The sequence below is a fragment of the Trypanosoma cruzi genome, genomic scaffold, assembly GCF_000209065.1.
Source record: "Trypanosoma cruzi strain CL Brener 1047053516443 genomic scaffold, whole genome shotgun sequence".
NCBI classification, from domain to species: Eukaryota; Euglenozoa; class Kinetoplastea; order Trypanosomatida; family Trypanosomatidae; genus Trypanosoma; species Trypanosoma cruzi.
The window spans coordinates 54,717-69,066 of NW_001849361.1; the positions used below are offsets into that span (position 1 = coordinate 54,717).

General features: G+C 54.5%; 4 protein-coding genes and 4 pseudogenes across 4 annotated transcripts, besides 20 other annotated features; 2 read left to right on the top strand and 6 right to left on the bottom strand.

Annotated features, from left to right (window-relative positions):
• On the bottom strand, positions 1-1,023 carry Tc00.1047053506335.9 (dispersed gene family protein 1 (DGF-1), putative; the record flags this gene model as incomplete). Its single annotated transcript, XM_808329.1, has 1 exon — positions 1-1,023. A coding segment is annotated over one exon (1,023 nt), but the record flags the coding sequence as incomplete, so codon positions are not given.
• Positions 1-3,820: a sequence feature (areas not merged during assembly with more than two copies in the genome that could not be assigned to a particular haplotype).
• Tc00.1047053506335.15 (uncharacterized protein) lies at positions 1,320-2,207 on the bottom strand (the record flags this gene model as incomplete). The annotated part of the gene is made up of 1 exon (XM_808330.1): positions 1,320-2,207. One exon carries the CDS (start codon positions 2,205-2,207, stop codon positions 1,320-1,322), a length of 888 nt encoding a protein of 295 aa, XP_813423.1.
• Positions 2,742-2,761: a microsatellite.
• Positions 3,821-4,678: a sequence feature (haploid, Esmeraldo-like haplotype).
• Positions 3,952-4,056: a sequence feature (A-rich).
• On the bottom strand, positions 4,293-7,022 carry Tc00.1047053506335.20 (annotated as a pseudogene).
• Positions 4,679-4,809: a sequence feature (areas merged during assembly that could not be assigned to a particular haplotype. This can correspond to areas where the two haplotypes were merged or to regions with more than two copies in the genome that were merged during assembly.).
• Positions 4,810-5,469: a sequence feature (heterozygous, Esmeraldo-like haplotype).
• Positions 5,470-5,478: a sequence feature (haploid, Esmeraldo-like haplotype).
• Positions 5,479-7,714: a sequence feature (areas not merged during assembly with more than two copies in the genome that could not be assigned to a particular haplotype).
• Positions 7,715-8,663: a sequence feature (heterozygous, non-Esmeraldo-like haplotype).
• Positions 7,893-7,916: a microsatellite.
• Positions 8,306-9,613, bottom strand: Tc00.1047053506335.50 (mucin-associated surface protein (MASP), putative; the record flags this gene model as incomplete). The annotated part of the gene is made up of 1 exon (XM_808325.1): positions 8,306-9,613. The coding sequence occupies one exon, from the start codon at positions 9,611-9,613 to the stop codon at positions 8,306-8,308; it is 1,308 nt and encodes a 435-aa protein (XP_813418.1).
• Positions 8,664-10,191: a sequence feature (areas not merged during assembly with more than two copies in the genome that could not be assigned to a particular haplotype).
• Tc00.1047053506335.55 lies at positions 9,857-10,333 on the bottom strand (annotated as a pseudogene).
• Positions 10,192-10,316: a sequence feature (areas merged during assembly that could not be assigned to a particular haplotype. This can correspond to areas where the two haplotypes were merged or to regions with more than two copies in the genome that were merged during assembly.).
• Positions 10,317-10,365: a sequence feature (areas not merged during assembly with more than two copies in the genome that could not be assigned to a particular haplotype).
• Positions 10,359-10,381: a microsatellite.
• Positions 10,366-10,623: a sequence feature (areas merged during assembly that could not be assigned to a particular haplotype. This can correspond to areas where the two haplotypes were merged or to regions with more than two copies in the genome that were merged during assembly.).
• On the top strand, positions 10,563-11,093 carry Tc00.1047053506335.60 (annotated as a pseudogene).
• Positions 10,624-11,272: a sequence feature (heterozygous, non-Esmeraldo-like haplotype).
• Positions 11,273-14,350: part of a sequence feature (areas not merged during assembly with more than two copies in the genome that could not be assigned to a particular haplotype) that runs on past the window's edge.
• Tc00.1047053506335.69 lies at positions 11,524-12,672 on the top strand (annotated as a pseudogene).
• Positions 11,794-11,828: a microsatellite.
• Positions 12,702-12,726: a microsatellite.
• Positions 13,083-13,103: a microsatellite.
• On the bottom strand, positions 13,471-14,052 carry Tc00.1047053506335.80 (uncharacterized protein; the record flags this gene model as incomplete). The annotated part of the gene is made up of 1 exon (XM_808326.1): positions 13,471-14,052. One exon carries the CDS (start codon positions 14,050-14,052, stop codon positions 13,471-13,473), a length of 582 nt encoding a protein of 193 aa, XP_813419.1.

Genomic DNA, 14,350 nt, shown 5'->3' on the forward strand with positions numbered 1-14,350 from the left:
CGACGCCTCGCCCACCGCCCACACGTCGCGCAGCTCCAGCCACCCGCCGGCACTGACCGTTCCACCGTCGCAGCGCACCAGCGACGACGCAACTAACCCCTCAACGCGCACGAAGCGCAGCACCGAATCAACCACCGCGAGGCGCTCTCCAAGCACAATGCCGCCGCCGCTGCTTACAACCGACACGTTCGTCACGGAGAACACCGAGTGGCCCCGCAGACTGAGGCGCGACGAGGACGCCACACGCATCGCGGACGCGGTCGGACCGCCCGACGCCTCCAGCGACACGCCGTCAAGCACCACCGCGCTCGACAGCAGGTCCACACCGCCGCCAACATGCACCGCAGACCCGCCCGCCTGCAACGACCTCAGCACAGTGTTGCTCACACGCAGCTGCGTCTGCAACAGCGACGTCGCGTACAGCACAAGAGGCGACGCCACCGCGTCCGTCAGCCCACTCAGCTGGGAGTAGCGCATCGGCCCCGGCGTCACGATCGTCGAGTCACGGACCGTCACGTTCGTGTGTGCCGGCAGGTTGTGCACAAACACAAGGGAGCAGTAGTCGCCGGACAGCCCGCTCACGCTCACCTCCAGGCTCCGGTCACTCGCCGGCTCACCGCTGTCGCCCCGCACGTAGATCTGCGCACCGCCGTCGCACACGCAGTTCCTCAGTTCGATGCGCAGCGCGCCGGGAAGCATCGCCGGCACGTCGAACACCACAGCCACGCCGTTCGTCATGTACACGCCGTCCATCAGCACCGTGTCCACGGCGCGGCCCACCGTGATGCCTCTGTCCACCGTGCCGCCTCGCAATCGCAACACCACCGCATGCACCGCGGGCATCCACGTTGCCGCCGCAACCAGCGCCAACACCACAAGCAGCGCCGCACGCACAGCCGCGATGGCCCTGTGCCGCACACGGTGCCGGCTGCGCGGACACGCACCCGCCGCAGACCGCATCCACCGACCCAGACGCGTATCAACAAGGCTGTCGTGGTGTGTCGCACTCGCCCCGTCGACCATAACTCCTGCCTAGCAAATCCCTTCCTACAGATGGCGAATCCAGTGACACGATTCCGCCAGATCGTTATACTAGTACTGCTAATCCTAATACTGCAAGTAATTCCTAACACCCTGAAACGATAGTTGTGCTGGCCAAGCCAAAGTATCTCTAACTCCACTCTCAGAAAAAGAATAAAAGACAACAACAACAGTAACCAAACACAGTGGCACGCAGAGGCATCCGGTCATACACAATAGCCATCACAGTACAGCCGCCGACACAAAGCAGCACAGACGCAATCAATTCAGTGACACCATCACCCTCCCCACCACCCACACAGCCCCACAAAGCCACCGTGCCGAGTGGCGGAATCCCGGCAAAAAGCCACATGACCACTGGCACCGCTCCCGTTACCGAATGGCTGCATCAAATGGCGGTCCCGATGCCGTGCACGACACACAAGAGCCGAGGCAGACCACGTGGCAGCGTTACAACCGCCAGCCATCAAGCGCGTCCAAAAGGTGTTGGTGGTGGTGCGTAAGTGGAGTGGAGAGCTCGCCGGTCGCCAGCAGTCAAAGCGTCGTTTCTCGTTCACGCGAGTCGGCATTGCACAGCAGGCAGCGGCACCAGGCGCGCACGACACACACAAAAAGTACGAATAAAGAGGCACGGCGGCACTCAAACACGGGGAAAGGGGTCCACACTGATTTTGCATTCCGATTGGCTCACAAACGTCCGGATGGTGGTCCCGCCGCTGCCGTGCGGTGCGTGTGGCGTGTGACTGCAGTGGACGTAGGGATGATGAGAGGGATGGGAGACGCAGTGCGGCCCATATCCATCTCGGCTGACTGTGACACCGGTGACGTCCTCCCGTCAGATCGCCTGCAGCAAAGACCGTCGCCGTCAGCAGCGGTCGGTGCCTTCCTCTCCCACTGGGGCGCAACTTCACCGACGCAGTCGCTCGCCTCCTCCCCAACCAACACAACGAGGGAGCAGCGGCAAAAGATGAGACACGCACGGCAGGCGCGCTGTCGCAGAGCCCCACTGCTGCCGCCATGACCAAACAAGGTCGGCTGCAGGGCGCAAAAAGAAGAATAAACACCCCACCAAACGCCTCGGCACCACGTGGAAGCACCGCAACCGACACACGAGGCGAAGCGCCGTGAAGCAGGCACCAAAACCAAAGCTCCTCCAACAAATTCATCGTGAAGCAAAAGAAAACTTTATGCGAGCGCGAAAAAATTCACACAAACTGAAAAAAAAAAATGACGGTGCAGAGGCAATAAATGGTCGTGGTGCGCAGCAGCCGTGGCATCGCGCCCTTCCCTCATCAAACGGCACCGCACCGTGACGACAGCCTGCAATGACGACGATTGAGTAGCACACACAAAGCGGTACAAACCTTTCATCCCGCACTCGCTCAATTTTACGTTCTCAGTATGTACTGCCAACAACATTGGGAAGGACACGGAAGGGAACTGTCCTGTCCATCCTCCTTCTGCCCACAACAGAACCTCCCCATCCTCATCCTCGCTAAGCCCTGGGTGCCGCGAAACGCCGTCAAGCAGAGCCACTTGTATGGAAGTCTCCAATGCGCGGGGCGAGGCTGGCAGCCACCCACGCTCACTCCCGCACATTTCCTCTCCCACAACTTTTCCACAGACAAAAGGGCAAAGACATGGGAAGAAAAGCCCGCCGCACAACGCACGCAGAGGCAACGCCATCCACATCGCACCGCAAAAAAAAAAAAAAAAAAAAGCGGCCGAAACAAGAGCGAAGGGTCGAGTTCAAATCCACGGTGCCGAGCTTTACTTCTCTCTTTCCCGACGGATTGGAATTACGCCCCACAGCAGGTTGTGGTGGATTGGCGTCACACACACAGTGAGGCACGGCGCACACCATCCGCTCTCCTCCGAGTGCACTCAGCAGACCGGCGCCCAGTCGCCCTCGTGCCATCGCAATGGGGAACACAAACAATCGTCGAAGCGGATCATCGATGCCTCTAGCAGGAAAAAAGAAAAAACATGTCAACAGCACAGCCAGCAGTGGGGCACTCAACGGGACACGGAGACACTCAGCGACAGTGAACACAGCAGAAAAAAAAAAAACGTAGTAATTTACCAAAAACAAAAAAGAAAAAAGGGTGAGAGTCCAGAAGAACTCCCAAGCAACATAAAAAAGTAAAAACAATGATTCGGAAAGACGTTTATTTCCTGCGCCAAGCAGCACAATATGACCGTGTGTTTGTGTATATAAATATTGCCCTCAACAATAAAAAGAAGTCAATAAGGGACTTTACTGTTCCACCAGCCCACACAACATCCCCAACATTTCACGCGGCATCCGGCCTGTTCTTCAAATCCTCGTTTCGTGCAATCCGTGGGACTCCACAGCCGCAGGGCCGGCACCGCGTGTGGACAACAAAAAGCAAACAAGAGGGGGAAACACATCTCTCATTACAGTGTGCAGCAGACAGCCATTAAGAAAGGAAGTAACTGAGGATGCACGGTGGTCCGTCGGCAATACTTCCGGCACAGCTCTCCGCCCTCCATCAACACACGGTGGCAGCGGCACACACCCGTCCACAGAAAAGAAAGCAGAACAAAAAGAGAAACACGGCGGCAGGGTGTGGCTGTGTGTGTGTGGCGCTGCGGGTGTCTGCCCGCCCTGGCCGCAAGAAAACAAAACAAGAGGGAAAGAAATGTGTGCTCCGCCCCACAGGCCCTCGTCGCACGCCCACACGTCACGGCTCCCTCAGCGCGCCGTTCGTCGCGGCACCTCCTCATGCGTGCAGCAGGCGAGGCGCACAGGGCCGTCGTCATGAGCGTGTCGGTGGGTGTGCGAGTGGAGCAGTTGGGCGGGAAACACACGGCACCCCTCACAGGAAGAGTGCAGCAACAAACAATTAAAGAGGGAAGAGTGGAAAAAACGTCCACAGTGATTGCCCCAAAAAGCAAAAAGGAAAAAAAGAATGGGGGATGAAAAACACAAAACAGAAAAACACAAAAGAATTTAGTAAAAAAGCAAAATTAAAATTAAAACATTAAAAAAAATATATTACAAACGCACAAAAAACTCAACACACATAAAGCAAGAAAATTAAATGAAATTTATTTATGAAGAGAAATTCACCGCCAGGTGTGTGTGTCGGTGCAGCGGAGGTCGCAAGTGTTTTCACGCGGCAGCCAGTCACGCCTCACAGAGCCGCAAACCCCCACAGTCCCAACAGAAGCAGCAGCGATGGCAGCAGTCCGCTCCCACGCATGGTGCCAGCTTCGGTGTTATTCCCCTACGACACATTTCCGAGGCTGCTGCTGAGCGCCGTGGCATTTGCGTCCCCGTGCTGTGGCTGGATCTCTTCCTCCTGCCCATCCGTTTCTTCCGTTGGCTCCCCACTCTCACCAGAGCTCGCGCCCGCCTCAGGATTCACTGTGGGTCCATCTTGCCCCTCACCCTCAGTGGTGGGAATATTTGCATCTGCTGTGTCGGGATTACCCGCAGGATATTTTTGTGGTTCATCTTCCTGCACTTTATCTCCATCTCTTGCAACCACAGTTTGATGTCCATTGGGAGATGTTCCTGATGTTGACTTGTTTACGGATTCCTTGCCTGCTGGAGAATTCGTTACAGTTGACACTGCTGTCGTGGATGCACCGGCACCGCCAGCATCTTCACTTGTCTTCAACGATTGCTGTGCCGTCAGCTGATCTCCGCCAAGATTATTCTGAGGCACAGTCTCCAGCGCGGGTGGTTTTCTTACCTCTGGTGAACGAGTAACCTCCTTCACTGTTTTTAGACTTGTCTGCTTTGGAATAGAAAGTTTTGCGTTAAGCGCAATACTTTCTTCAGAGCTCAAGGGACGGTTGTACAGCAGGACGTTCGTCACCGTCACAGACACGTCTTCTCGGCCTCCTGTGCTCACCGCACTGCCTCCATCCCCTCCAATGTAGAAGTGTGAGATCTCATTCGGTTCTGTATTTTCCAATTCACATTGCGCATCCCCCACACGCTGACCATCGACGTACGCGGAGCCATGGTTGCCGTTCCGTAGCAAAATTACCACGTGATCTTCCTTCGTCTCTGGCCCCCAAAATACGCTGAGATCCTTAGAATTTGTTTCGCCACCGCACAGCAACTGCCACTTCTTTTCTTTGTTGTACGACAGTCCCAACAATATAGGATACCCATCGCCATCCATCTTCACACCCAACAATGGAATATTACCCTCCGTCGGCTCACCGTCGATGGACACCGTCGCCACAAGAGTGAAGTTGTAGTTCGCAAAGTGGTACAGCTGATTCTCCCCCTGCTTGCCAACGGGCCACTGCGCTCCTGCACCACGCCCCGTGAACTTTACGCCGTTATGCGCCTTCTTCGCCCCATCTTTCTTCGTTACTGTAGCGTTCACGCCGAGGTACTCGTCCCTCCATGTGTTCTCAGAGAAGTTGTCGGACAAAAAGCCAACCAGCCCATCCGTGATCTTAACATCAGTAGTGCATGCAGTTTCACTTGAGGTAACCTCCTGAGCAAGTAAAGTGGTGCACAACTGAGAGACACGTTCGTCCACTTTCTTCCACATATTCAGCACCTCCTTCACCTTCTCCAACTGCGCATTCAGACGCACAGACCAAGGACTGTGTGATGGTTTCTCCCCAACGCCACTCTTCTCGTACAGTGCAATCAACTCCTCATTAGTATCTCCATTTCCACCACTTTTGTACAACAGGGAGCTGGCGGTAACGTCTTCGCCTTCTTCCCCGGACACCGGCCCAATATCAACAATGTGCGTATTGTCCGTCAGCCAAAGATGGAGTTCACCCTTTTCCATTTTCTTTCTCTTTCTTCTTGGTATACACCGGCAGAGTAACGAGCATCACGTCCCTTTCCTCAATCGTCGCTGTGATGAACCCGCTCCTAAAGATTTCAACCTTTTCACCCTTTTTGTTGCCCCACACGCGCGAGAGCGTCCCGAGTGCCTCCGTCCACGATTCCCCCTTGTCACCGGACTCGTACACCCTGCGGCGGCCATCACCACACGCAGTCATCATCATGAGTTTTTTGTCCTTCTCCCACTCCACGACGGAGGGAACACTGCAGCCACCGGCAGACATCTCTTTCGACAGCGTCCAAAACTTAGTGTCCTTCGAGTATATGATCAGCGAAACGGTCTTCCCATCCTTTTCTGTGCCATTCAACTTCTTCGTGCCTTCTAGCGGAAACACAAGCGTACCGTCCTTCATCTTAACACCCGATCCACCGCCGCCAACCAGTCTTTTCAGTGATCCTTGATTGCCATTATAATTCCACGGGATAACGTAATTGTCGTTCCAAAGGATCCTTTTTTTACTTTCTCCTTCCTTCTTACTGACGTTGCCTTTCACCAGCAAAAGTCCCCAGCCAGCTGCCTGGTCATTCTCGGTAAGTGTCCAACTGTAATTTCCAGCAAGCATGTAAATATCACTTCCCCACACGACTGTTGTTGGTCGGCTCACATGTACTTTCTTCACTTTTTGGGAATCAGCCTGATCCGCCATACGGCAGGAGACTTTCTTATCGTCGGACGGACATTCCCCCAGCACTTGTGTCTTCAGTTTAGTTTTATCCAACTCCTTGCCTGCTTGCTCTTCAGTCAACGCCAGGAGCTCCGAGGCAATCCCAGTAAAACCTTCACCCTCCTTCGTGCAATGCGCCTCGGCAACGGCCAACACATCACCATTCATTTCAACAAGACTGGGAACACGCAACGAACTCACCGTTTCTTCTCCACCTTCCACGTCTCTCCAAACATAATATTTTACCGACGAAGCTCCCTGACTTGCTTCCTCAGCAGCCGCAGCCCCACCAGCGTTGCAGCACATCATCACGAGGAGGAGCAGCATCGCAGAGAGGAAGAGATGCCGGGACATGTTGGGCCTCTGCGGCTCACTCTCTCCTCCTTCCCTCCTCCTTCCGCTGCATCCGGTCACGCGGTGACTGTTGTGTGTGCGGGGTGCCTTCACTGCAGCAACACGTGAGAGCATACAAATATGTGTGTGCGGGCGGTGTGTGTGCTGTTGGTCCTTTCAGTGCCTTCGAATTTCACAGTAGCGTTTAGCGCTTGTTTTCCTTCTTTGTGTGTGATTGAAAAAGAAATAGGGAGAAACACGCCAAGAAAAGAGGATGAAACAGTAACCACCGCCACCCAGCCACAGTGAATGGCACCATCATCCCCGCCGCAGTCACTCCCAACAACAACAACTCACGCACACAGACACACGGAACAGGAGAAGGAAGAACAGTGCACCGGGAAAACGCACAGCAATGGTCACCACCAGCAGCAGGAGTCACGGCGGGCGTGTCGTTATTCTTCACCCATCAGCACACACTGAACAACGCCCACAGACAAGAAGTAAACGGCGAAATGCTAAAAAGCACAACCATCCTTCACAGCACCCACGCGCTGCCGCCAGTCGTCTTGCTGTTGTCTCTTCCAGCGTACCCACACATCACCACACACAGCCGGAGAATCCCCCGTCGCCAAATCCACAACGGGAGAGACACGTCGGCAGGTACAGTCAATGGACAGAACTCAATAAGCAATTGTCCCAGACACCCTCAACAATGCACGAATCACTAGTTGTGCGCACTAGTACCACGCCCGCATCACTACACGGAGAGGCACTGCGGACTCACGACCTCCTAACTCGCAAAAGCAACCGCAGCCACAATCTTGTGCGTGCGTTCACAGCGTTCACGCCACTCCACAGCATGTGCAACAAGAAGATTCTGCGCATGTGTCCGTGTGTTTGTCAGCGCCTATACTTGCAGAGCAGCTGTGCGCCACAAGAGAGTCTGAAGAAAGCAACGGCAGAGAGAGGCAGATAGCACACACACAAATTACTCATATCATCACACACACACACACACACACGCAGCCGCGGAATGGGTGCACTCAACCACAAAATCAGAAAGAAAAACAAAACAAAAAGCCGAAGCGTGGGACGACCAGCGCACACACACTCTCATTACTCCCGTAAAGCAAAACACACACACAGAGGGAGAGAGAGAGGTCGCCCACTCAATGCAATAAAAACAAAACAGAAACAGTTACGGTGCTCCGCCCATGCAGCCAGGCAGGACGGCAGCGGTGCGTGTCGTGCGAAAGAGAGCACCAACGGGCCTGCATGGGTGTGCATGCATATATACAATGGGCACATTATGTGTGTGCCTCGTGGGGTGAGGGCGAGAGTCCATGCAAGGGGACACACACACAGAGAGAGAGTGTGTGTGTGCAGGCGGTGCATGGCTCTCTCTCCCTCACTCTCACGCGGTCACCACCGCAGCCGCAGCCGCACACGCAACAAGAAGAAGAAGCAAAAGAGGGGAGGTGGTGTGGGAGACCGCGGTGCTGCTGTCACTGTCGCCAGTTGGCGCCGTATCATTTTTTTCAGTGGTGTTGACTGCTTCTGGTGCTGCCTCACTGGCTGTAGGAGCGACGTTGGTATTATCAGCTTCGAGTGCGTCGTGGGTTCCTTTGGAATCATGCCGTTCAGGATCGTCACCATTCTCATTCGCCTTTCCCTGGGCATCACCTTTGCCATATGTAGAGATGGATGAGGCTGCTGTATATGCTGGATGGCCGGTATTTGCACTCTTTACCAAATCTGCTTTGTCTCTCTCTTGACTGTGTTGCTCTGCCGCATCATCCTTCGAAGACTTTTTAGTTGCTTCAGAGTCCAATTCGGTTCCTGACGCTGCCGTACTGTCATTTTTCCCTGTTGGATTCTCTGAGTCATTCGGTGTTGCTGTTATTGTTGGAGTCTCTCCCGCTGATGGTACTGACGGTGTTGTTTTTCCTGTGGGATTGCTCTTGGCGGTCGACACGCTGGAGGAGCCTTTGCTATTTACATCACTCTCCCCTGCGCCGCCTCCACTTGCACCCTTACCACGAGCTTCAACACTTATTTCTCCTTGTGTGTTAGGAGTGTTCTCATTTTGGTCGGGGTCTAACGCCTCCGGAGTCTGCACCGTGGGCTGTGCGGGCACATTAAGCGGTTTTTTTGACGGTTCATCGGTTCCTGAAGGATTATTCTTCTGAGTGACTGAACTATCGCCGGTGTTCTTCAAACCATCACCAGCATTGGGAATAGGGGACGAGGATTTATCATCGGGAACAGGAACCTTCAAAGTGGAATCTTCATCTCCGTTAGAAATTCCACTTGAGCCACCACCGCCACCACCAGTTTGACCGTCAGCACCAAGTTCACTGCGACCAATACCATCAGAATCACTGGCATCAGGAGGTGGTGGCGTTTCTGGCGCTGGTGGCGGTGCCGGAGGTTGTGGAATTGAACCTAACTTCAAATTATCCCCTTCCTCAGAAATATCTTTTACTTCTTTCGCTTCGGCTTGTATCGCATTAATGAAGAACGCTGATCGCAATGGCCGCGTGAGCACAGTTTTATTGCAACCCCTCACCGAATACGACGTTTTCGCACCCAACCCGCCCGACACCATGCAGCCACCCTGTGCGTTGTTCTCGAGATTACTCGCATCAACGCCGCCGGCACCGCACCACAGCACGCAGAGGGCACACACCAGCAGCACACGGCCAGTCATCATCATCGCCATCACTCCTGTCACTTGCGTGTAGACTTCAGCACAAACTAGCTCCCCGTCAACGCGGAGCAAAAGCAAAGGAAAGAGAGACAAGTCACGCAACCACGCACCGTCCCATCCAGCAATGAGAGTCACGCACCACCACAACAACAATTAGGCGGGCGCGGTTCAACAACAATCAAAACAAAACTAAAAAAAAAGAAGAGCGCTCCTCGCCGCGCACCGTCCCTCACACTCCCACAGTCACTGTTACTGTTATTCCCTCTCCTCAGGCCCTCACAGGCACGCCACGCTCACTTCAACACGCGCCCCTCCACCACACGCAGCCGTCATGCGCTCCCACTGCGCCGCAACGTCCGCCACTCCTCCCTCAGTCCAGCAGCTCCGTGTCCTCACAATCGTCGGCATGCCCCGCCCGCGCAACACACACAGCGCAACAATGTCGTGCCGCCTCCTCCACAATCATGAGCGCAACGCCCAACAAGTACTGGCGCACGTGCTCCATGCGCCGCAACCACACGCCGATCAGGTTGGCCGTCATGCGCCGCGTCTTGTCGTCCTTTTGCTTGGAGCAGACCCTCACATCTTCTAAATCCACGGCCTGGGCGCTGCAAGAAGTACGGCGCAACGAACGTGTGGATGTCCGTGTGGCCGTGCTTGCACCTCAACGCGTCCAGCCCGAACAGACTAGGCGGCAGCTCGTCGAGCGGGTTCAGCTTCTCCCTCTTCCATCTGTGTGTTGGTGTTGCGGCAGGGCTGTGTGTGTGTGTGTGTGCGTGTTGCCGTGGAATGGAGTGTGTGTCGTGCGTGGTGTGCGGCGTACGGTGCATGCCTGGCTGCTGCCCTCTCGTCATGTGGTGTGTCCTCTGTGTGTGTCTGCCGCACCTCTCGTCTCCCCTGTTGCTCTCCATGTCCCTCACTGTGCAGATCAGCTCCACAGCACTGAACGACCACACTCACGATGATGACTTGTCGTCTGCTGTGCGTCCTGTTGATGCTCGCCCTGTGCTGCTGCCTGTCCGATTGCGTGATTGCGAGTATGAAGATTGAGGATACTGAAAACCCCGTTTCAGAAACCACTGAGTTAAAGGATATGGAAGAACAGCCAGGTGGCGGACAGGATCCAAATGCGGATGCTGCTACGCAACAGTCAGAAAATGTGTTTTCCGGTGCGGGACAGGTTTCAGAAGGAATCTCCGGTCAGTTAAAGGGGCCCGATGAGAACATTGCGGGAGGAGGTGGAAAAACAGCCGATAAGGAAATAAAACCAAATATGACGACCACAACTACAAAGGCACCAACTACTACTACAACTACGACTACAGGCACCAATTAATACGGCCATGAAGACAGAGACGTCAACCACCACGACGACCACCCGCGAACCGTCACTTCTTCGCGAAATCGACGGCAGCCTCAGCAGCTCTGCGTGGGTGTGTGCCCTGCTGCTGCTCGCCGCATCCGCGCTGGCGTGCACCGCTGTGGGCTGAAAGGGAGCGTGGGCTGTGCGTGCCAGCACTCAGCCACAGGGACATGTGTACGTCCACTGTGGTCCGATGTATGAAGTAAGAGTAATTACGCTGATTGTTTTTGCTGTGTTTGCTTCCGCTGCCCTGCTGTGTGCTCCTCTTTGCTTTCCACATCCGCCACGTTGAACGCATCGCAGACACACTCATATGCATGCACAGCGAGGCCTTGGGTGTGGTTTGTGTTTTTAATACATTCTGATATGCAGGGTGGTGAACTTTTTCTTGCCTTTACTGATTCCCTTTGTCATATGTTGTGTGTGCGTGACTCTCATTGCTGAATGGGACTGTGCATGACGGTGCGTGGCTGTGTGACTTGTCTCTCCCCTTTTGCTTTCGCTCTGCGTTGACGGGGAGCTAGTTTGTGCTGAAGGCTACACGCAAGTGACAGGAGTGATGGCGATGATGATGACTGGCCGTGTGCTGCTGGTGTGTGCCCTCTGCGTGCTGTGGTGCGGTGCCGGCGGTATATGTGACAAGGATGCGACACTTCCTGCCGGTTCACTCGGTGCTTCTGCGGGTGGTGTTGGTGAACGTTCGCAGGAATCAGAAGAACTTGCAAAGCCAGTCCTAGGCGGCGCAGACTCAGAAATACAGTCACCAGTGGTGGAACAACCACAATTGAACCATCCACAAGATCTACGCGGCGCCGCAACGGAATCTTTGGGGGAAGGAGAAGGAGAGGGAGAAGTAGAAGAAGATGATGAAAAAGGAAGAGGAAAAGGCAAAGATGGAAAAGACACAATAATTACGGAAAAAACAGAGAAAAAAAAAGTTTAACGAAAGATCGGGGAACGTTGCAATTACCACCGCAGCCAGAAAGAGGAAAAACGCCAGCGCCACCGGGTGAAGCACTACAAGTGGAAGAAGAAGGACCACCACCATCAGGAGGAGATTCACGCCCACGACAACCGGCAGCAACACCATCGGCACCAGAACTATTGCTAACATTGACCTTAATCGAAGGACAGGGACAAGGAACCCCGTCAGAGACTCCACCAGGACCAAAAACAACAAAAATGGGAAATCAGCAGGAGAAGCAAGCCCAACAGCGTCAACAGGCTCCCAGACAGCAACTGAGACAACAAGCACGACGTCACCGTCGAACGCTAAAGTGGCGCTAGGAGCTGCGGAAAAACCTTTAGGGAATCGTGTTCCAAACCAACAGAAAGAAAAAACGGACACACCAGATTTGATGAAGGATGCACCTACAAGACATCCTGCGGAAAAAAAATCAACATCCATATCCGCAGGTGGCAGTGGTGGAGCCCAGAAAAATGAGGACAAGGTTGATAACGGTGATCAACGGCCTAACAGCAAAGAACCAAAAGACGGACTTGAAGATGGAAATACCGACGATGCTCCCACAGCCAGTGAGGCAGCACCAGAAACACCAGAAACAGACACCATTCAAAAGAATGTTACATCTAAGCCTGGCGACAGTGACAGCAGCACCGCGGTCTCCCACACCACCTCCCCTCTTTTGCCTCTTCTTCCTCTTCTTGTTACGTGTGCGGCTGCTGCTGCGGTGGTGACCGCGTGAGAGTGGGGGAGAGAGAGCCATGCACCGCCTGCACACACACACACACACACACACACTCTCTCTCTGTGTGTGTCCCCTTGCATGGACTCTCGCCCTCACCTCACCCCACGAGGCACACACAATAATGTGCCCATTGTATATATGCATGCACACCCATGCAGGCCCGTTGGTGCTCTCTTTCGCACGACACGCACCGCTGCCGTCCTGCCTGGCTGCATGGGCGGAGCACCGTAACTGTTTCTGTTTTGTTTTTACTGCATTGAGTGGGCGACCTCTCTCTCTCTCCCTCTGTGTGTGTGTTTTGCTTTACGGGAGTAATGAGAGTGTGTGTGCGCTGGTCGTCCCACGCTTCGGCTTTTTGTTTTGTTTTTCTTTCTGATTTTGTGGTTGAGTGCACCCATTCCGCGGCTTCGTGTGTGTGTGTGTGTGTGTGATGATATGAGTAATTTGCGTGCGTTCTATCCGCTTCTCTCTTCGTCGTTTCCTTCTTCGGGCTTTTTGTCCATGTAAGGCCACCAAGTTTTTCCTTCGACATACGCCATGCGTCAGTTGCTCCACTTCACCCCGCGGCCACCAGCGCTGCTGGTGCTGCTTGTGGCGGTGCGTGCGAAGTGATTGCTAGCGGATGCTTTGCTGTCACCCTGACGCATCCCTGTTTTTTCATTGACGATGCGGTGCGTACCGACGGCGCGTGGGCAACTCCGGTTGTGGTGAGGGTCGTGCCTCTCACAGCGCAGGATGTGTCGCAGGTGTACGGCTTCGTTTGTAAGAACCGATGGGCGCTTGTCCGCATCAAGACGTCAAGAAGGATCCCTGATGACAGCAGGAGGCACTGCGACTCCTCCTGGCCCCGGCGATGGGGTCCGCACCTTGTCGCGCTGCTGGGGCTCTGGTTGCATATAGGAACTCCGCAGCAGGGCGTTGCTGCGAGCACGACGGAGACCAAGACGACTCCACCCGTCGAGAGGGTTCCACGCCATGCCCGGTGCGGGGAGGTGAAGCGGTCTGCCTGCAGACTGTCGGGCAAAACTGCACGATCGTTTCGCTGCGGTCACTCCGTTGATGTCCCACGCTGCGGTGACGTCCAAACGAACCCTGCCACCGAGGAGGGTGGCTGCATCACTGTTTGGCGGCTTAACATTGCAGGCCTCTCTTCCGTAAAAACGATTGCATTTGCTGCGTGATTGGAGCGGCATCAAACTGACATCGTTCTTCTCCAGGAAATAAATGACCGTAGCAACGTGGCGAGAAAGGTTTCTGCCTGCAATGACTTTCTTCAGGCCTGCAGTGGGCGCGGTGGTGGCGTTTCCATTCTGGTGCGTCACTCTCTGCCGTGCGAGCGCCTGGCACTTACCTCCTGGGGACCATTGCTGCCCGTGCATTTCCACAGCGCTGTTTCAGCATTTGCGTGGAGAATCCCCACAACCCTCCCACAGCAATTGGTCAATAATCCGCATTTATTACTATCATTCGTCGCTCAGACATGCAGCGATTATTGCGGGTGAATTGAACTTACATCATGAGCTCTGGGACAGCCATAGACCACCAACGACTGGAGGAGAGGACTTTGCTGCTGTTTTAATTGATTTGTATTTTGAGCCGGCAAATGACCCGGCGCAGGCAACACGGATCACACATCGTAATGTCTCGTCCCCTGAAGTGACTGCGTATCGCGTACTG